The following is a 21709-nucleotide window of genomic DNA, read 5'->3' as shown; positions in this document are numbered from 1 at the left end:
TCAAGCATAATTTTTTAAAAAATATTCAAGGAAGTAGCACTTACTGCATTCAGTTAGCTTTTGCTTAAATAACACTCATCTTCTAAAATCTGAGTTATAATAATTTATGTGAATATGAACAAGAAACTACTGGAAGGACTGTGACATAGATAGATCCTAATGATGTGCTTATCCAATGGTTACAGGCAAATAAATGTATGACACCAGAAATGTCATGCAAATTTTGTATCACAAACTAGTTTTTTAAAAAGTACAGTTTTAGAAACGAGGGTAGCTAGCCCAGTATAACTGCACACAAACGGGTGTAGTGGTGTGGCAAGGGTCCTGTCCTTTATGCTTTAGCCAGAGGACAAAGGAATATGCAATAATTCGACAATTCCACTAGGGGTTTCGACTCAGCGTTAAGTCGTCAGAGGCTCAACGAACCACCCCGCCACATGTTTACATGTATGCACCCAGAGACCGCGAGGGAAATTACCTCAGACTTGCAACTCGGATGTCGAGAGGGTGCACCGGACCGTTCTCCTTTTCCTAGGCTGCAAGGATGCCTTCCAGGAGGCAGCGCAAGGGGTAGAGGGCGGGGTGTTCGCAGACCCCGCCTCCGTCGCAGGCCCCACCCACCGCCGATCCCACTCCGTCGTCGTAGCTAGCGCTGAGCAGAAGATGACGTGAGGACAGCCGCGAACATCTCCTCCGGGCACTGCTCGGCTGATGATTCCCAGGGCCTTGGAGCCCGGCGCGTGTAGAATCTCCTCTTGGAGCTCCTCTCCCACCGATTTTCGTCGTCCTCTCTGGCCGGGCCGCCCCCCGCGCGGCCCTTGCGGCTCCTGGCACGGCCCCTCGCTCGGCTGCCGCCCTGGCGCGCGCCACCCTGTCGTCCCCGGACGGGCGCGGACCCGCTCGGCCTGGGCGCCGGCGGCTGGGGAGGGGGCGCTGGCCCCGGGGCCGCGCATGCGCTGCCTCCAGTCTGGGGCTGTCTGTGGAAGGCGAGTGCTGGCTCCGTGGGGAGGCGACGCCCTTCGGGGCCAACGGGCCTCGAGCAGAGGCGGCCGTGGGAACGACTCATCCCTTTTCCAGCCGGGGGGCGGGGCTGGGATCGGGGTCGGGGCTGGCGGGGGCCCCGCCCCCGTCCCCTGGCCTGCCCCCTTCATGGGCCGCGATGATGGCGGCCCTGTACCCGAGCACGGACCTCTCGGGCGCCTCCTCCTCCTCCCTGCCTTCTTCCCCATCCTCCTCTTCGTCGCCAAACGAGGTGATGGCGCTGAAGGATGTGCGGGAAGTGAAGGAGGAGAACACCCTGAATGAGAAGCTTTTCTTGCTGGCGTGCGACAAGGGTGAGAGCGAGGCCCCTTTCTCCGCTTTTGGATGCTCCTGCCTTCCACACCCCTCACCCTCTTCCCGGCCTCAACTTGGGGCATTCCCTCTTGCTCTCGCGCCGAGCGTCTGTTCCCGCCGCGCCCGCTGCATCACTGGGGCCGCCGGGCACCGCCTCTGCCTCGGGTGTGCGGAGCTGAAGGGCGGGAGCAGCCGCGGGTGCCGCCCTCGGAGCCCCGCGCCTGGGGGCGGCGGCTCTGCCCTTGGTCTCCTTTCGTGGGGTCCGGAGTTGAGGTAGCGTCGTGGGAGCCGAGACGCTGCTAGGGTTTCAGCCTCAGCTCCGCTACTGCCCACCTGGGTCTCCTGATCTCCCCTTTGGGGTTTCAGTTCTTTACGGAAGCCCAGAGGTTTTGTCTAGTTTGGGACTTTTCAGTCCTAAAATCCCATGTCCTTGCTTGGGGGGTTTCTCTTGCTTATGGGCTTTCAGTTGTTTTTTGTTTTCTTTCTTTCTTTCTTTCTTTTTTAACGTTACTTGTATTATTTAACTCCAGCCACCTAGTGTTCTGTGATTGTTGGATGGGATTAGGTATTTTAGTATCCTAGGTGGACATAAAGACAGGGCTTTACCGAAAATTCTAAGTTCCAAAGTTTCTCCAAATTTACGGAACAGCTTTGTTCATGCTTTTTATAGGAGAGAAAGGTTTATTGTTCTTCCTTCTTCGGGAAATACAGGTAGTACAAAATAATTTGGGGTCGTAAAAGAGTCGGACAGGACTTCACGACCAAACAGCAACGAACAAAATAATTACAGGGCAAAGATTTGGAATATATTTAATGTGTTTCTTCTTTTTCTTTAATCTGGAAATCGATCAGTTTTATGGCCATAATAACGTCTCTTCACTTAAGCGTTCATCTCTCTATTGATGAATATAATAAAAAGAATGGGAAATTCATTGCCCGAAGACTGCTTTTATTTCCTACATGTAAAAAAGCGTTCTAACTTTTCTTTGTAAATTTATTCAGCTTGGCTTCCAATGGCCATGCTTACTTAGGAAAAATGTTTAGGATCATGCAAACTTCCAAAACATAAACCCAAAGGGCAACTTACCTTGTGAAAAGATTACAGAGGATTTTTTGGTCTCTGTGTTTTTTAAATAAATGACAGCCTCCTTAACTCCTGTAACTGTTTTTGAGATAGGATTTTATTTACACAACTTTTTGAAAACACATTTAAGTATAAGCAAAGTCTACCTGTGTCCATCGTGAGTAACTTTTATGCTTTTATGTAATAGTATTAAATTATATGATGAAAGCATATGTGGAAGTCCACCATGGACACAGTTTGGAGTAGTCTTGAAAATGTAAAGAAACATACAACCTCATAAATGTCACTGTCTGTGGATTATGTAAAATTTTTAGTATTTTGGAGTAGATAGTCTGAATTCTCTTCCTTTAAAATTTCTCTCAGAGGGGAAAAAAAAAACTCGGGGTGGAGGGTGGGGAACAGATTGTGTTTATACTAGAATTACTAAGTGGCTGCTACTTCTTTCTACCCCAGCTTACTGAGCAACGGTTATTTTAAAGCAAACAGAGATTATGTCAAGAGAGGCAATTTAATATTCTTGTCAAACTGAGGACAGAGGAATGTCATAATGGAACATAGCTTGAGTAAATACTTGTATGGTGTGTATATTTAGGATTATTGCATGACATATCTCAAGTGTTTTAATGTATGATAGCTTTGTAGCCTGTCCAGTCATGCCATTTGAAATAGCCTTGGTATTCTTTGTTAGTTTCCTTTTTATAACATCAGTAAGATCCTTGGAGAGATTTGGCTTTTGGAGGTAGGGTGAAAAGTAAATATGTATGCTTTTTCTCTCACATGTAAATTAAAAAGAATTTTAACAAGTGAGATGAAATAGGTACTTTTTGTTTCAGGTATGTTGAAATGAATTCTTGGGTTAGATTTTGAAAAATGGCTTATTTCTTACATGTACTTATGATATACATTTATGCTAAAAAATAAATTTAAATTTGAATTATAGCAGGTTTTTTTTTTGTTTGTTTATATTCACTAATAGTTAAACCTTTTTCAGGGTTACCCAAACCAAATCTAAAAGTGAAAAATTTCCTAAAGTAGCTATGGTTTTCACTATTACTTTGGAGCTTTCATCAAGCCAAATGGCAAACGTTTACTCAGACAGCTTTCTGGGTAGAGTCATATGCTTTTCATAGATGATTTCATTTAATCCTCACAACCCCGTGAGCCAGATATGTTGTTACCCCTGTTTTCCAAATGAGGAAAATGAGGCTTAGCAAAACTTTATAATTACTTTGCCCAAGGTTACATTAGTTAGGAAGTAGTAGAACTAGGATCTATTTTGAGTCTGTACTCTTTAAACTACTGAGTTTTATTGATGTAGTTGTAGTTGAATGAATGAAAATCATTTGTGATAGAAAAGACACATCCATATTTGGAAGTTACTTGTTGGAAATTAAACTTGCTCTCTATGACTCTTTTTTTAACTGAGCTTTCCATGGATTATATTTGTCCAGTAAAAGTAAAAAAGGATGAGAGCAAATTTGCTATAGATGATCTGTGTTTCTCATCCTTTTTCATTTAGCAGTTTTTCTCTATGTGTGTAAAATGTTCATAATGTATTCCACTTGAGAATTCCTAAAGCAGAAATTGTGAAGATGCAGTGTTAATCTATCGTTAGGTGGGTGGCTCTTTGAAAATTGTGTACAGATTAAGGAATAAAGGAAAAAAATAGGAAATAAAAATGATTTTACAGTTTGATTTTATAGTGTATATAGCTGGCTTTTATGTAAATTAGTTCTATAGATCTAGGCAAGTGCTGATCCAGGTTCAGTTCAGTTCAGTTGCTCAGTCGTGTCCAACTCTTTGCGACCCCATGAATCGCAGCATGCCAGGCCTCCCTGTCCATCACCAACTCCCGGAGTTTACTCAAACTCATGTCCATTGAGTCGGTGATGCCATCCAGCCATCTCATCCTCTGTAGTCCCCTTCCCCTCCTGCCCCCAATCCCTCCCAGCATCGGAATCTTTTCCAATGAGTCAGCTCTTCGCATGAGGTGGCCAAAGTACTGGAGTTTCAGCTTTAGCATCAGTCCTTCGAAAGAACACCCAGGACTGGTCTCCTTTAGGATGGACTGATTGGATCTCCTTGCAGTCCAAGGGACTCTCAAGAGTCTTCTCCAACACCACAGTCCAAAAGCATCAATTCTTCGGCGCTCAGCTTTCTTCACAGTCCAACTCTCACATCCATACATGACCACTGGAAAAACCATAGCCTTGACTAGACGGACCTTTGTTGGGAAAGTAATGTCTCAGCTTTTGAATATGCTGTCTAGGTAGTGGCCACTTAATAGTGGCTGTTGCTGATCTTGAAAGTGTGTCAGAATCATCTCAAAGGTTACATTGGTTCTTGTCTTTCTGAAAAATTTAGAAGAAAAAGTAAATAGAATATTCCTGTGCCAGTTTTTGTAAAGTCTGCCCCAACCACCTAGTAAAATTCTGAGTACGCATGTTCTTTTTAGACATAGAATGCTGTAGTTTAGAGGTAAAGGTTAGTTGAAATAAGAGCGGCTATACATGTGGAGAAGGAAATGGCAACCCACTCCAGTGTTTTTGCCTGGAGAATCCCAGGGACGGGGGAGCCTGGTGCGCTGTCGTCTCTGGGGTCGCACAGAGTCGGACACGACTGAAGCGACTTAGCAGCAGCAGCAGCATACATGTGTTATTTTATGAAGTATCAAGCAGTGATTCTTAGCACCCATTGTCTTTTTCCTTTCTCATTTAGAGTTAAGTGTAGTAATGAGCTGCTTTTATTTGTGGGAGACAGTGGTTTACTTCAGGCCTTTGGGCTGGAGAAAAGATTAATACCTTTATTTAGGGAGCACCTAAGCTGGAGAAGGCAATGGCACCCCACTCCAGTACTCTTGCCTGGAAAATCCCATGGATGGAGGAGCCTGGTGGACTGCAGTCCATGGGGTCGAGAAGAGTCAGACATGACTGAGCGACTTCGCTTTCACTTTTCACTTTCATGCATTGGAGAAGGAAATGGCAACCCACTTCAGTGTTCTTACCTGGAGAATCCCAGGGACGGGGGAGCCTGGTGGGCTGCCGTCTTTGGGGGCGCACAGAGTCGGACACGACTGAAGCGACTTAGCAGCAGCAGCAAGCTACATACGCTCTTTGAAAGAAACTTGAGTAGATGGTGGCTTTAGTATAAATCCTTTAATTTGCTGATTATCGGTCATCAGTTCTAGTGCAGAAAAAGAAAATGATGAAAGGACTCAGTCTGGATTCATTCCCTGTCAGCTTTTCATGAAGAGCATTTTCAGGAAATTTGATTTGCAATTAATGTCAGGAGGCCTTTGAATTTCAGCATTTAGGAGTCAGGGGAGGGATGGAAAGAATCGAATTTCACCCTTATTCTTGGGCTTAATAATCTAGAGTCTTGTGTCACCTTTGTGGTATGATTTGTTGCATTGTATGGAGCATGCTTTGATGCCTGGATTACACTTAAATTTTGCTTGCCTTTGTTTCAGCATGCTTTTAAAATGGGTAACATTTCCAGGAGAAGTAATATCAAGCTGCTGTTTAATAGCACTTTTACTTAATGTATTTAGTGGGACTTTTAAAGAAGCTGTTTGAAAAGAGACTTTGAAGTGTTTGGGCTTGGAGAGGATGGCAGTGGGAAGAAAAAGTGCAGAGTACTGGGAACTGCCGAGAACTTATGTTGACAAGGGACACCTAATGTAAAGAGGTATGTGGTGTGACGGGAGAAAACTTTGCAGCAAGGAGAGGTAAAGAGGGTACTATAGACACAATTCTACAAACATTTCACAAATGTCATTAGTGTAAGTATTTTGGACAAGAGAGTTTTTCAAATCACCAGTGGTGGCATGCCGTATGGTTCAGTTATCTTGTGGATATTGTATAACAGACTGATCATCGAGCAGCCAGCTACTTCTTAGTTCTGTACTGCTAGTATTTCTTTGTAGTGATTTCACAAGTTTCCTTATTTCTTTATTTCATTTTTAATTTGCTGCTCTTTTCTACAATTCATCATCTGAATGTATAATATTTATCAAGTTAATTTTGTTAAGGCACTGTAAAGGTGGTTTATCAAGAAATAACTGACTACATCCCTATCTTTTTAGTAGCTTCTTGTGTAATGAAGATGCTCTCTTGTGAGGAGCAGTAAGGAAAAAAAGTATGTTTGGGCCTAATCTGTCTCACGGGAAGAAACAAGTGCTCAATTTAACTACATGGCCTATTTATGATTTGGAAGATGGGATATTCTTAGTATACAGTCAGTCTTTTATCTGGGAAGCTAAACAAATGTAACCCAAGCCAAACCCCTTTACCTAGTATATTATAAACTTCGGGGAGGATGTTAAAAGATTAGGTTTTATTGCATGGATATTGTTGCAACCTAGGAATAATTCCTCTTCTTCCCTGCTTCCAGTATTTTAAATATCTTCCTTATAATTGACTTCATATACTGACTTCATACAGATATATTGATACTAAGAAGTTTAAATTCTAGGATTAGTAATTTAATATGTAATGAGTTCAAAAGCTATCACTAAAAGGTGATTAAGTAGTGACTTTTAAAAACATAAACAAATTATCAGGACTAATATGTGGGGTTATCCAATACCATATCCTATAGTTGTGAAATTCAGTGGAATTTCTTTGGATGCCCAAACTTTGTGACCTATAAAATGGTGATCAGCACTGTTATTAATATTAGTTTCTGTTAAAAAACAAACAAACTCATGTTTGTTTTCTGGTCATATTTGTTGCTACATTACTAGTCCTTTTATATTTTTGTAGCTCCATTTATATTGATCATTAGTGTACTTTTTCAGTTCTATAAATATGTATAATTTAAATGTATGTGAGATTAAATTTAAGCAACACAATAAATCATTTATGAAACTGTAATACTATATACCTGATATTAACAAAGTTTTACAGTACTTGTAACATCACTGTGAATTGCGTCTCAAATCATATTCCAGACTGTAATTACAAAGTAAACATTGCTTCTAATAGATCCAAAAATATATTAGCGGTTTTAAATTTATAAACTAATTTCCTCTAAAAAAAAAAACCACACCATTACCTTCTATACTATTAATATAATATTTTCCTGAAGCATTTCAGCTTTGCTCTTTTGCCAGGTGATATTCATTATCACTAATTGTCTTCATTAACAGATATAAATGAGAAATTACAGTAATAATTGTCTTATTACAGAAATATTCAGAGTATTATGGACAGGTCAGTATACCATGCTTCTGAGTATCTAATTTTGGAGATTTCATTCACAGCAATGTGAATGGAAATCCATTAGGGGTCTATGATAAATACGGGCTTTTGCATGTTTGATAAAGCTACATTTTTAAATCATTTTCACTCTAAAAGTCTTACATGTAGTTTTTGTCTTTTTTTAAAGAATTTGGTTCAAACTAATTTGAAGTTTGCTGTGGAGTTAACATTTTGATCAGTATTGTTACTACTTATATTTCTAGAGCCAACAATTGAATTTGATCTTGGCACTGTATTTTTTATCTCATTATTTTTTCCTCTTAATAAATAAAATCTGTTTTAAGCATCATTAATATAGTTCAACTAGAATGTCACATGTGCCATAATCAAAAAGTTATAGAAACTTGGTTTGAAAACAGATTTTTTGACATATATCATCCCATACTTCACAACTAACTGAAAATTTGGTTACTATAAAATTAAACTGACCAACATGAGTGCTCCCATTTCAGTGATTTTGAAATTTATCGTCATATGCCAGAAAATAAAATGAGATGCCACCAGTTCTTCATTGATACTATGACATTTCTCCACTGTCTCAAATTGAAAGAAAGTGAAAGTGAAGTCACTCAGTCATGTCCAACTCTTGGTGACCCCATGGACTGTAGCCTACCAGGCTCCTCTGTCCATAGGATTTTCCAGGCAAGAGTACTGGAGTGCGTTGCCATTTCCTTTTCCAGGAGATCTTCCTGGCCTAGGGATTGAACCCAGGTCTCCTGCATTGTAGGCAGAGGCTTTACCGTCTGAACTACCAGGGAAGTCCTTCTCAAGTTGGCCAGGGTGAATATATCAAGGTGGTCAGGGAAAATTTTTGCTAAGGATCTATGGAATTACCCTGGTATTTTTATATACGATTTCATTTTTTAAAATTGTTGGTTAGGACTTGCTGTATTGATTTCGTGACTGCAAATGGGTTGCAACCTGCAGTTTGGAAAACTCTGGTTGTAAAAAGATCATGGTGAGAGAGAGAGTGGCTCCTAGGTAAATTCAGAATGGTAGCAAGCCCTAGGTCCCATAGGGCTTAGTAAGCCACAGTAAAGATTATAGAACTTACTAAAGTGTGATTAAAAGTCTTGAGGATTAAAAACCTGATTTTCATATGATCACTCTGGCTGCTGAGTGCAGAGTGGATTAAAGGGCTGATGCCAGGTTAGAGGTGGGCCCACAGGCCAAATCCAGCCACCACCTGTCTCTGTAAAGCCTGTGAGCAAAGAATGGTTTTTACATACATTTCAAATGGTCAGGAATAAGTCAAAAGAAGAATATATTTCATAATGTGAAGATAATATGAAATTTAAACTTGAGTGTCCATAAATGAATTTTTATTAGAACATATTGAAGCTCATTGTGTACATATGGTTTATGGTCACTTTTGTGCAGCAAGAACAGGGTTGAGTATTTACATCGGGGATAGTATGGCCCACAAAGCCTAAATATTTACCATATGGCCCTTTAGAGAAAAAGTTTGTTGACCCCGGTAGTAGAGTTTAGGTAGCCATATCAGTGAAGAGGTAGGTGCAGAGTCCAGGAGAGAGATGATGGTGTCCTGGACTGAAGGTAGCAGTGTATGTGCATGGGTACAAGTAGATAAGTATGGGAAACATTTTGGAGACAGGACCGAGAAGTTTTGCTGTTGAGTTTGTTTACTGGTGGAATTGATTGAAAGTTTCTTTTTCCTTCACTGAATAAAGACAGCCATCTAGCCAAAAAAGTAAATGGATCATGTTGCATTTCCTGCTGTATGTAATATTCGAAAAGATGTATGTAACTTTCAAAAGCAACTTTAGCGTAAAATGAAAAACATTTCTACGTTTGCCTGACCCATAAGACATTTTTACTTGTAATCCTTCTCTATAACTAGCTTCTTGCTATGTATTTAAAATTTACTAACCTCTTTTCACATATACACCCATTATAAATATTAAGACTGTTTTGGGCTTTCTGAATACAGTACATTGTTTTAAATGGCTTGCAAATTTAAACTTAAGTAGAATGCTTAGGAACCACTCTAGGTCTCTTATTGGTTCTGTGACTATTGTTTGTGGTTGTTTTTTTGCGTGAGTGTGTCAGCTGTGGCAGGGTGGAAATTTTAATAAAATTTTTATTATGAATTTTATTTATATTTTCCTTGTATAGCCCCCTAACTGTAATGGAAATAGTCTTTGAAACCATAAAGCCGTAGATTCTGAATTTGCAATACAAATTACTTTTTAAACAGTAATTCAAACTTTTAAATGTGTAGCAGTTGTTTTTGATCATTTGTTATACATGAAATTTATAAAATTTTGTAAGAATTATATTTATATAGTTCTTTATGCTTTTCTGTCTCTTAACAGTATTGCTGACTAAATAATTTGAAGACCCTTTTGATTCAAATCACATAGAAATTTTAGATAAAATATAACAAACGTCCATTTAAATGAATAACTGAGCTTTCAAGAAAGTAAGGAAAATTCAAGCATAAAGAAAAGACTGAAAAACAGAGGAGTGTGTAAGCAGACATTTGACTGCTCTGTGGGTGGGAGCAAGAGTTAATGGTCTGCACGTTGTTGGGATTAGACTTTTAATGCCCATGTGGAAGTAAGTTACAAAGCCTTGAGTTTGTACAAAGTGGAGAGTTGGAACAGCATGCAAGCATGAAACCAGGATCCATAAAGGACTATATACTTCTAGCAAAGGGGTAGATGAGGAAAAGAACCCATCCATCAGCAAAGGGAGACTACAAAGAAGCTTTTAAATACGATTTCCCTAAAGATTTGTAACTGTTCCTGCCTCTTGTTGGCTTGGAATTTAAATTAATATTAACTTCTTGATCTGGGAAAACCTAAACTGAGAAATTAATATAAAAAAAGATTCGTGGTGTAGCAGAACCTCTGAGTTATTTGGAAGAAGTGAACACATACATCCTTGGTGGGGCAAGCTTTCAAACTAGGCTGTCTAGGTTCCCAAAGTTAAACCACATGAAGTTGAGTTTGCAGTACCCAATTGAAAATTTCATTATCACAGATGACACAATGAATAGGGTTAAATCCATAAGGCCCTCAGATAATTATTGTGTTTTGTTGTTATTTAAGCACTAAGTCATGTCTGAGTCTTCTGCAACCCATGGACTGTAGTCTGCCAGGCTCCTCTGTCCATGAGATTTTCCAGGCAAGAATACTGGAATAGGTTGCCATTTCCTTCTCCAGGGGATCTTCTCGACTGAGAGATTGAACCCATGTCTCCTGTATTGGCAGGGGATTTCTTTATCACTGAGCCACCAGGGAAGCCCAGTTGTCATATAGAGACCATAAAATAAGTGTTTAAATGACAAAAAGCTTAAAATAATGAAAACATAAAGTAGATCAAAAGATTCAGAAAGGAATCCAATAAAGCTTAGAGAAATAAAAAATATAGTCAGTAAAAAAAATAATGAATGGAGAAATCAGCAGAAACAGTTAAAGGAGGAATAAAGGACTTGAAGAGAAATGTGAAGAATTTATCCTGAAGCAGAAAAGAGAGGAAGAAAGAAGAAAAATATACCTTTAGAGACACAGAATTTGGAATAGGATGATCTAACATAATACCTAAAGGAGTTCCAATAGGAGAAAGAATAATATGGAAATGAAGCAATATTTTAAGAACAAATGGCTGAAATATTGCATATTAATGAAGGGCAGAGTCAGATTCAGAAATGAGTCCCAAGGATAAAGAAAAAAAATGTTCCTCACCTAGGCACATCATGAAATCAAAGAAAATAGAGCCAGAGTTTTTATGGGTAGCATTCTCCTACAACTAAGACACTGAAATAAATTCACCTGAAATAAGGTTTTAAAGTTATTTTCTAGGATTAGTGATAAATTTTCACTGATCTATCTGCATGTTCACTATTGGTTCAACTTGTGATTCAGAACTTCACTTTGCAAAGTGATAAGTTTTAAGTTTTTGCCATGGAGCGTTAGTATTTAAATATAAATTAATAGTGCTTTGAGGAAATAATTTCTTTTTCTGACTGGTTTTCTTGAGGGAACTAAGGAATACACCAAGAAAACTACCATTCAACACCTTCCAAAAATGAGGACTTAAAAGTCACTGGTTAAAAATAATAGTGTAATTTGAAATGTTAACCAAAAAAAAAAAAAAAAATCTGTTACTTTTCTTTGTTATTCACTCAGTCCAGTTTTAGAATTTCTCTTTCTGTATCATGAAATCATTCATTTCTTTTTCCTTCTGGTTTCCACTCTGATTGTTCTCTTCCTGTTTCTTATTCATAGACTGACAAGGAACAGCTATATTTGCAAGTCACTTTAAATGGTTTATTCATCTTATGTTTAAAAAGCAAGATGAAATAAAGCAAAACCCACTTAGCTTTTTTTCTCCATTTAATTAGCATTTCTCTTTTGATTTTTTCCCCTTTTACTTACTGCACCAGCTGGTTAGCAGACAAGTATAGTGGGCCCTCTGTGAAAATGATTACTCCATAATTATTCTCATTTTCCCCCATTCATTAGCTGTTTTGATGTGGGGTAGAGTGAGGCAGAAGCTAATCTGCATAATCCTGACAGGTCAGATTTCATTTTGAAATAGTCTGACATTGGCCTCTACGAGCATTAATCATAGTCCTGCTTTAGAGTTCTGTGAGCTGAATATCCCATCATGTAACCTAAACAGCTTCATTAATGAGATGTGTGTGTGTGTGTGTGTGTGTTGGTAGAGTGGGGAGGAGACTAGTAATTTCGGGCATCTCTCCCTCTTAATGTGCATATATACATTCACTGCTTTTCCAAAGTAAACCTCTTCATAACAGCCTCCATTTATTACTAGATCTTGTTTTTAACCATTTAACAATTAAATGTGTGTATGTATTTGAGATATAAAACTTAAATCCTTTCTATCTTATTTTTCTAGCACTCAGTCTGTACTTTTAGACATTCTTTATTATTATAAATATCTTCTAAAAGTTTTTCTCCTTATCATCAATCAGTTTTGCATTTTAAACAACTTATATTTTAAACTGTACATTTAAAATTTTTCTATTTTTTCTGTTTGTTGCTGATGTACATATCATTTTTTAATCAGGGTATAAGTTTTCAGCAAGGAAATGTTCACATTTTCTTTGCATAGTTCCATATACAAAAATGAGTTTAGGTTTTTTAATCTTTTAAATCATCAAGCTAAGTTTTCTTTATAGTTGTTCTTATTTAATGTGTCATGGATATTAAATTATGTTTGTGTATTGTTATTTAGGTGACTATTATATGGTTAAAAAGATTTTGGAGGAAAACAGTTCAGGTGACTTGAACATAAATTGCGTAGATGTGCTTGGGAGAAATGCTGTTACCATAACTATTGAAAACGAAAACTTGGATATACTGCAGCTTCTTTTGGACTACGGTTGTCAGGTACAAGGCTAGATAATTTTATCCAGTAGCTTTTAAGTACTGTTAGATATGCCATGTTCTGTCCTTTCTCTCTAGTTTTCTTCCTCTCTTCCTTCCTTTCTTTTTTTCCTTCTTGCTTTCTGTTTTTCTTTTCTCTTTCACCTTTTGTTTTGAGCTACTAAAAATTTAAAAACAAACCAAAAAAAGCCTTTTTAAAAAATATAATATTTTGACTTGATTTTTTCCCCCAATTATCACTCCTCCTCATCTTATATGTTTTAAAACATCCAACAGAGGTAAATTATTATGACTTATTAAAGATGACTTTGTTTTTATTACTTATTACTATTTATCTTATATATCTAAAAATAGTAGAAGTATTCTGGAAGTATCAGAGGAACAGGTATTTCTGTGGCCCATATAACTTACAAGCATAAGAACAAAGTACTTCTCACATACAAAGCAATTTTCAATTTGACTTTGATTTTCTCCTAAGTTTAATTAAATTTTTCTTTTTGTCTGAAATTTAGTGTTTACTTATAACTAAATGTGAATGAGATTTTTTAAATTGGAAAATATTGACCTTTCTTGCTTATCTTCATAGAAGTTCAGGTAAAAAAGTAGGCATGTGTATCTTGAAAGAATTTAGTTCAGAGATGTGAAGGAATTTAATGTTATTTTCCTTCCTTTTTGTTTTGCTTATCATGGGACTTTGCATTTGAATTCTGGCTCTTTTTTTTCCTTTCAAATAGTTTGAGCATTTGCTATGTTATTGCTTTAAATTAATGAGCCTTTTTAAAGAGTGATATCAGGAAGTACTCATAGATTAAAAAAAAATAGGTTAGTTCTATATACATTTCTATTATAAATATTATATATATATGTATTACAACATGTGGTATCCTCTCTGTATATACATGTTTAAGTAGAAAAAAATTGCTTTTCCAGAAATTTCATTTATCCAGAATACCACCAAGAACCAGAAAATAAGTAAAAAATACCCCTGATCAGCCAGATTAGATGTGATGAGGTTTCCCATTTATGAACTTATCTGGAATCTTCTCTCAACTCTATTTTTTCTCATTTTAGATTACACTTTTAACAAACTTACTTAGTTTTCTAATCCATAGAGAATTATGGGAGCAACAGAAGAGGCATGAGGCTACAGTGGAACAAAGTTAGGCACAGTACCTCTGACTCTGTTTAAGGAGATCAACAGCCTAACATACCTGATAATCTCTAAGGGAACTGTATGTTCGAGTGGTAATTAATGTTTATAACAATAGCCCAGAGTCAGTAAGGGAAAATTAAGTTACGTTCAGTATATATTGCTTGAGAAGAAAGAGGAATATATATAGTACTTCTGAAAGCAGAAAAATTCTGTCAAAATTGTTTAAATTTTAAAGTTAAATACTTAAAAGCATAAGCTTCAGTTACCTAGAAAATAAGGTTACAAGGGAAGTCTCTGATGATTCCATATACAAGAGGTATTATGGTACAATAATCATTTTCTTTTTATATATGTCTGTATATAAAATTTCTGTAATTTACATGGTTCTTTCAGATACCTGAACATATTTGAATGTCATAGCCAGCCTATATAGATGTTATATTTTATAGAGCAGAAAACTGAGGCTCATAGACTGTAATGTATTGCCCAAAATTCTAAAATAAATAAGAGCTCAGATTTGAACCAATTCTTCTGTCCGCAAATCCCATGCTCTTTCTAGTTCACCGTGTCCTGTCCTGGGTTACCTGTGTCTTATTTCTCAGTCAACAAATGTCCAAAACCTTTGGTTGGGTGTCTTTGTGGAAATGAATAAGTAAAACATGAGTTCTGTACAAAAGTATGTTAAAATGAATTGAACAATGAATTTTAAATCAATTAATAGAAAAGTATATTTCCTACGTGCTGAGTGGTAATGATAATTGATCCTTGTATATTGCTTAGGGGTTATAAAGTGCTCTCATGTATTTTATCTTGTGTCATACTAGTGACTCTCAACTGGACAATTTTGTCCCTCAGGGACATTTGGCAATATCTGGGAACATTTTGGTTTTGCAGTTAAGGGGTGGGTTTGTACCTGGCCTCTGGTGGGTAGAAGGTAGCGATGCTATTAATGATCCTATGGTGAACAGGACAGCCCCCACAACAAAGATTGATCTGGTCCAAAATGTCAGTAGTGCCACTATTGAGAAGCCCTGTTTTATTCTTAAACTTTAGTGGTTTACCATAAGTGTTTTGGAAACATAGGAAAGAGATCACTGTGGATTGGCACTATCAAGAAAGCTTTCATGGAAGTGTCAATTGAGCTCAAGCCTTGAGATATTAATAATTGCAAATATAGTCACTTCTTAATCCCTACAAAAGCCCTATGAGTTAGGTACTACTATTATCCCTGTTTTATAGAGGAGGAAACCGAGGTACAGAAAGCTTCAGTAACATGCCCAAACTTATTCCATAAATGCCAGATCTGGAATTTGAACTCAGGTTCTGACTGCCAGAGTCCATTCTTTTACACTATTACTTAAAACAACTGTAAAAAATATGTATTTAATAGATAGGAGGGGAACAGGATATAGAGAAGGATATAAACAAAGATAAGTACAATATGTGTTCTTGAGACAGTGACTTGACTTAGGCTTTTTGAACAAGATATTTGGGTTGGATGGTAGTGGAAATATCTGGAAAAATAACTAAAAACTGATGAAAAGGGCCTGAATGCCGGTCTAAGGAATTTGGGTTTTATGTGATAAATAATGGGATCATTACAAGATTTTTGAGAAAGGATGTGATGTATACAGTGGTATTTTAGGAAAACTAATCTAGTGGCTGTGTATAGATTAAAAAAACAGGAAATGGGGAAGGCTATAAACAGCTTGGGTGAGCAGTTTTTATAGTAATCCAGATAAGAAGAGGTTAAAGTCTGAACCGGAATAGTGGCTATGAGAATAGGGGAAAAATAATGGCAAATGTAAGAGATATTGTGAAGGAAGAATTGATAGAACTTAGTGAGTATTTAACTTTGGAAGGGAGGATTGAGAAAGAGTCCAAGATGATCTGAAAATCATAAACATGGGTTACTGGGAGAATGATGAAAGGAAAACAGGAAGTTACAAAGCTAGGTCAAACTTGGGGCAGAGAACTGTGAATTCTGGTTTTAGCCTTGTTTATTTTGGGGCTATCAGGAAGTTTTCAATGGAAAGCTTACATCTCTAGGGAGAGGTTGGGCTGGAGAAATACAGCAGTCATGGGCATGAGGATGATCCGACACCGTGAGAATGGATGAAATCACAGAGAAGAGCAAACAACTAGAGCTGATTCCCTGATGCTCTCAGGGAGCATCTACATTAATAAACGTCTTTAGAAGGAGAGGATTTCATTAAAGGAGTTAGGATCATGGACCGTTGTGAAAAAACAAAAAAACAGTTTTCTTAGTTGGTTAAAAATCAGGAAAATGATAGGAAAGGCCATTGGATTTTGAATCTCTGGCATCAGTAGAATTAGAGAAAATGACACGCATGAGTTTTAGAAGTCTGGCAGAATGAGAGAAAGAAAACTTGAGTGGTAAGAGAAAGATGGGCTTCCCAGGTGGCTTAGTGGTAAAGAATCTGCCTGCAATGCAGAAGACTCAGGTTCGATTCCTGGGTCAGGAAGATCCCCTGGAGAAGGGAATGGTAACCCACTCCATTCTTGCCTGGGAAATTCCATGGACAGAGGAGCTGGCAGGCTGCAGTCCATTGGGTCGCAAAGAGCTAAACAACGACAACTTCTCCCACCAAATAAGCTGCTTGATAGCAGGGACCTTGTCTTGCTCAAGAGAGAGGATGAAGTCAAGTCAGCAAAGAGTGAGGAAGTATTTCATGTTTTGGGAGGTAGGGGCTAGGATTTGGTATTTCTGCGAATGAAGGACCAGGGTCCTGTGGAAGACAAGAGCAGTAAATAGAATACCAAGGTGGAAATTTTATTGTTGGTAAGGAAATAGATAATTTATGAGAATCTGAGCTTAGAGGAAAGAGTATGGGAATTGTTGACAAAGTCTGAGATGAGAAGGGAGTAACTCCATTAATACATAATAAATATGTACTAAGCAGATTTAATAAAGAATAGTCAAATATCTGTAAGAAATTGGGAAACAAAACTTATGAGGACATTTTGTGTACATATAGATATTTTAAAAATAATTTTTCCCCTTCAGAACTACCTTTTTATATATCAAGTAACAGCATTTGTATAGAACATGTCAATGGCAACTCGTTATTTACTTGACTTTTTTTATGTAAATAAGTATTTCTCTACCTGAAGCTTATCCTTTTAAGCTTTGAAAGATTTAACATGAATCTTTCTTTATTCTTTACTAAATAGTGTATCTGAATATAATTTAACTTTAGCATCATAAGTGGGACTCATCAAGAGTATAATCATTTTATTTGCTTCTTGTAGTCTGAAATTATTGATATGTTTTTGCTTACATCAAATGGTTTCAGACTGCTTTGAATTGATAGTGGTTTTGGTATGCTGATATTTTATCTTCTCAGTGATCAACTTTTAGCAATTTTTTGTCCTTCCTCCCTTCTTTGTTGATTTTAATCTAGCTGTTCTCTTATTCAATAAAGACTGGAAGGGTACTTGGGAAAGCCAGATGTCTGTAATTTATAGACAACTCTTAAGTCAGTGTGGTTGAGGCAGGTCCTTCTAAGGAATAATGCCCATAAAGTTAGTTTGTGACAGCTCAGTATGGTTTGGGAAGAAATGTACAGCTGAATTCACGATGATGTTTCAGATGATTGGTATTGCTTGGTGTTTGGACTTTGAGAGCAGTGGCATTACTATAGTTAGCTAGCTTTATAGGTTAAAATTAAAAATCATAAGTGAACTGTTTCGTAGAAATGAACACATGGTTCTTTTTGTTTGTTTCACTTGACCAAGTACCAAACTGAAGTTAGAAATGTATGCAAAGCAGAATAATAATAGTGCTAGATTTTAAAGAATAGGCTACAGCTCAGTGAAACCTTAAAGTTTTAAGGGATAAAATAATGAATTAAATTTCCCGTGATGGTGAGGAGTTTTTCCTATGGGAATACACAGGCAGTTCCTAATGGTTGAATGTGGCCCCATCCGATTCCTTGGGGTGCTTAGTCCTATTCTTAGACATCCAGATAAAGTCTGCCATTTTTAGTCCTATTTTTAACATCTAGATAAAGTGGATGAAAGCTTTATTCTTTTCAGCTACAAAGATTAAAGATCTGATACAGTTTCACTTTTATGGGAGATAATGTTGATTTAAATAGTTATTAAAGATTATAATAGTTTAAAAATGTATATACTGAAAATAATCAGTGTTTTCTTAGATTAAATTGTTACTTATCCCCGCTTTTTGTTTCTGCCTTTATGGTTTTCCTTAAGCCAAACAAAATGAAACCGAAAACCTGATCTCAGTTGCTAAGTACCATAATAGGACTGAAGGTTTTGTTACACTGAGAAGCTGAAAAGTCTCCATTTACTCCGCTTGTATTTACTTTTTTCCTCCTATCAGAGTTGGAGTTTCAAAATGAGCTATAGTTTGGGAGTCAAACTGTAAAGTCACTTCTCTTTGTCTCTGAGGACATTGATTCCTCAGAGAAAATTCTTTGTGATTTTTACTTGGTAAAATTGCTAATATTGGGAATTTCCTGGCTGTCCATTCGTTAAGACTCAGAGCTTTCACTGCCGTGGCCTGGGTTCAATCCCTCGTCAGGGTACTAAGAAAGCACAAGCAGTGCAGCAAGGCCAAAAAAGGAAAAAGATTGCTAATATTAATGTCATGATTTACACAATTTCAGTCAGCCATATGTGCTTTAAAGACGAGAACAGCAGCTCCTCCTGCTTTTATTTTCCATTGTCCCCTAACTTCATGGTTGTATTGATTATATCCTTTGCTTGTAGTAATTTTTCTTGGCAATTTCTTTTATAGATTTGGAATGTTAGGATTCTTTTGATCCAGTGTTCAAGAGTAAATAAACATCTTGGAAAAAATAACATATCAACTTTAAATACTACCTATATCAGCCCTGTGTCATTAATAAACCCCACTATCAAGCATTCATTATTTGATCAGCTCAAGCAGTGAAACCAGAATAAAAATGTGTGTGTTGTGGTACACAGAAGTATGGCTAAGGCAAGCAAATGTTCTGTTTGGATAGTCTAAATTTTTAAAAATTCAGTATTACTGTATATAATACAGTTTAAATTAAAAAAAATAGTTTTCTTTATGAATTAGTAAAAATAGTTTACCTTTTTCCCTCCATTTTCATTTTTAACTTTTTTTTTTTTTAAAGTCCGCAGATGCACTTTTGGTGGCAATCGACTCTGAAGTAGTGGGAGCTGTTGATATACTACTTAATCATCGACCAAAACGATCATCAAGACCAACTATAGTAGTTAGTACTCTTAAATATTTATTAATTTGAATTTTTAAACCAAAATAGATCTGCCCCATTGCCATTTTTTCTTCCCCTCCAATTTACTTCGTTTTATAGAAATAGATTTTTTTTTTACTCTGTAAAAATATTACTTTAAGTAGACATTTGCAAGAATAACTAATATTGCTCTCAGGAAACCTTAAAATTCGTGATATTTCTAGAATTTTGTTGATGCAATCCAGTATTTTTAGTTTGGAACATTCTACAGGCTAAGTTGAAAATATAGATCAGTTTCCAGTTGGATTTAAGATTTAAATATAAACAATGAAACCATAAAACTGGAAGAAAATGTAGGTGAATATTTAACTGTTTGAGAGGGAAGGACTTTGAACAAAAATCACAGTAGCACAGCCTTTGTTTGTATAGAAGTTAAACTTCTGAAATCAAGACCTCAGGAAAAATTAAGCAGATGGGTAACTTTCAAAAGATATTTTTAGCATATATCTCAAATTCATAATCTTAATATTGGATGAATTGATGAAAAACTTAAAAATCAGTAAAAGATGTGGAAAAATCTCAAAGTGCAAAATGATAATCTTACTAATAATTAAATATGAAATGCAAATGTTTGCTTATCAGATAGCAAAGATTGTTTAAAAAGTACTAACCATTGATAGCAAAGGAGTAGTATAGTCTCATACACCACTGGAAGGGAAGGTAGTTTGAAAAGTGGTTTGGCAGGAAGTATCAGTAACAAGAAATATGTTCATATTCTTTAAACTATCACTTCCTCCTCTAGGAATTTGTCAAGGAAATGGTCAGAAATGTAGACAAAAATGTTACTTGTAATCTTATTTGTAGCAATGAAAAAACCATGTGACATAATTTAAACATCCCAAAATAGATTTGAATATAAATAACTACCTGTATATTAAAATAGTATTTTTAAAGGAATAATTAGGAACACCTAACATTCTAACATTGGGACAGAATGGTAAAAAATGAGAATAGTAAACTGTATATATAGTATTATCTGAGGTTAAAAATATGCATAGAAAAGGAATTCTATGGAAATATAGCAAAATGTTACCTAACAGCAGTCATCACATTACCAAATTAAGGATATTGTTTTCTTTATTGCTTTTGTGATTAAGAAGATAGTCATTAATGCAATAAATTCTACTGTAAAAATGAGATATTTTCTGTGTATGTATCAAAATGTAACAGTTATAACATTCATTATTGGTGAGGATATAGTGAAATAATCAGTAAAAATAATTTCTGGGAGTGTTGTAAACTGGCTATAATCAGAAGAAAAATATTGTTTAAGAAAGAATTATAAATTCATTGCAAATGATCTGCCATTCTCTGAGAAAGATGAGAAGCTCCCCTAAATTGAATACTTTATATTAACTGAAATAATTTTCCCTCATTTAAACTATGACAAAATTTGTGTAAGCATAATTTTCTCCCAAGGATAGTTCCAGCTAATTTTAAGTGGTAGCAAGCAACCAACAGTGTAGAGAAAAAAGAGCTAATAGTATAGTTCCTGTTCAAAAGATCAGAAATGTCTAGAATCCTATTCAATTTTCTGTCACCTGTCCTCCAGTTATAGTATATTTTGGTATCCCTACCTGTTCAACCTCCTAACCTCTTAACCCATTTACTCCCTTGAGGAGGTTGAGTGTAGAGTTCCAGGATATTGGAGCAACTGATTGATATTATTTCATCACCATTACCACTGCCAGTCGAATCTTGAGTTATAAGGCCAGGCAGTCCTCACCTACTCAGTAAGAGAACACTTTTTCAGTGTCTCTAACAAAAAAGGCTATCCAGCCTTTGCTTTGAATACTTCTAGTGACAGCAAGATCACTTTTTAACAGGTTGATTACCTCTAGACAGGCAATGTCAAGTATTTTTATATACTTTTTAAATTTGTCATCTCAGTGAATTCATTCTATATTCTTGGCTTATCAAAATTGTCTTTTGATAAATTTTGACTTTCAAATACAGGTTTCTTTTTTATAGTATGTAGATTATATTTTGTGCAATGAAATTAGGGATTTTAATCATCTGTTTTTCACATAGTTAAGTATGTTTCATGGGAAAAATAAGGACCATTTTTTTCGTAAGAGATTAAATATGACTTCCTCCTCTTTATAACTTCTTCTTTTGTAATTAGGGGAAATGGAGTAAATTTTTATAGATTTCTCTGTAATTTTTAAATAAATTCATTAATTTGAAGACCCCAATAAATAGAAGGGAAG

General features: G+C 36.5%; 1 protein-coding gene across 6 annotated transcripts in view; it reads left to right on the top strand.

Annotated features, from left to right (window-relative positions):
- Nucleotides 1-1128: 1128 nt before the first annotated feature.
- The window catches only part of TRPC1 (transient receptor potential cation channel subfamily C member 1), a 62591-nt gene continuing 42010 nt past the window's right edge, over nt 1129-21709 (top strand). For 2 of the 6 annotated variants that reach the window (XM_005201845.5, NM_174476.3), the window contains exons 1-3: nt 1129-1334; nt 12907-13061; nt 19359-19460. In XM_005201845.5, the coding sequence (XP_005201902.1) occupies nt 1160-1334; nt 12907-13061; nt 19359-19460 (432 nt within the window). In that variant the 5' untranslated portion in view covers nt 1129-1159. The remainder of the gene's footprint in view (nt 1335-12906; nt 13062-19358; nt 19461-21709) is intronic. The other 4 variants (XM_005201848.5, XM_005201847.5, XM_005201849.5 and 1 more) reach the window with 3 other exon arrangements.

Source organism: Bos taurus, chromosome 1 (genome assembly GCF_002263795.3).
Source record: "Bos taurus isolate L1 Dominette 01449 registration number 42190680 breed Hereford chromosome 1, ARS-UCD2.0, whole genome shotgun sequence".
In the NCBI taxonomy this organism is placed as follows: domain Eukaryota; kingdom Metazoa; phylum Chordata; class Mammalia; order Artiodactyla; family Bovidae; genus Bos; species Bos taurus.
The sequence above is the reverse complement of the archived record's forward strand: the minus strand, read 5'-3'. Positions and strand labels throughout refer to the sequence as shown.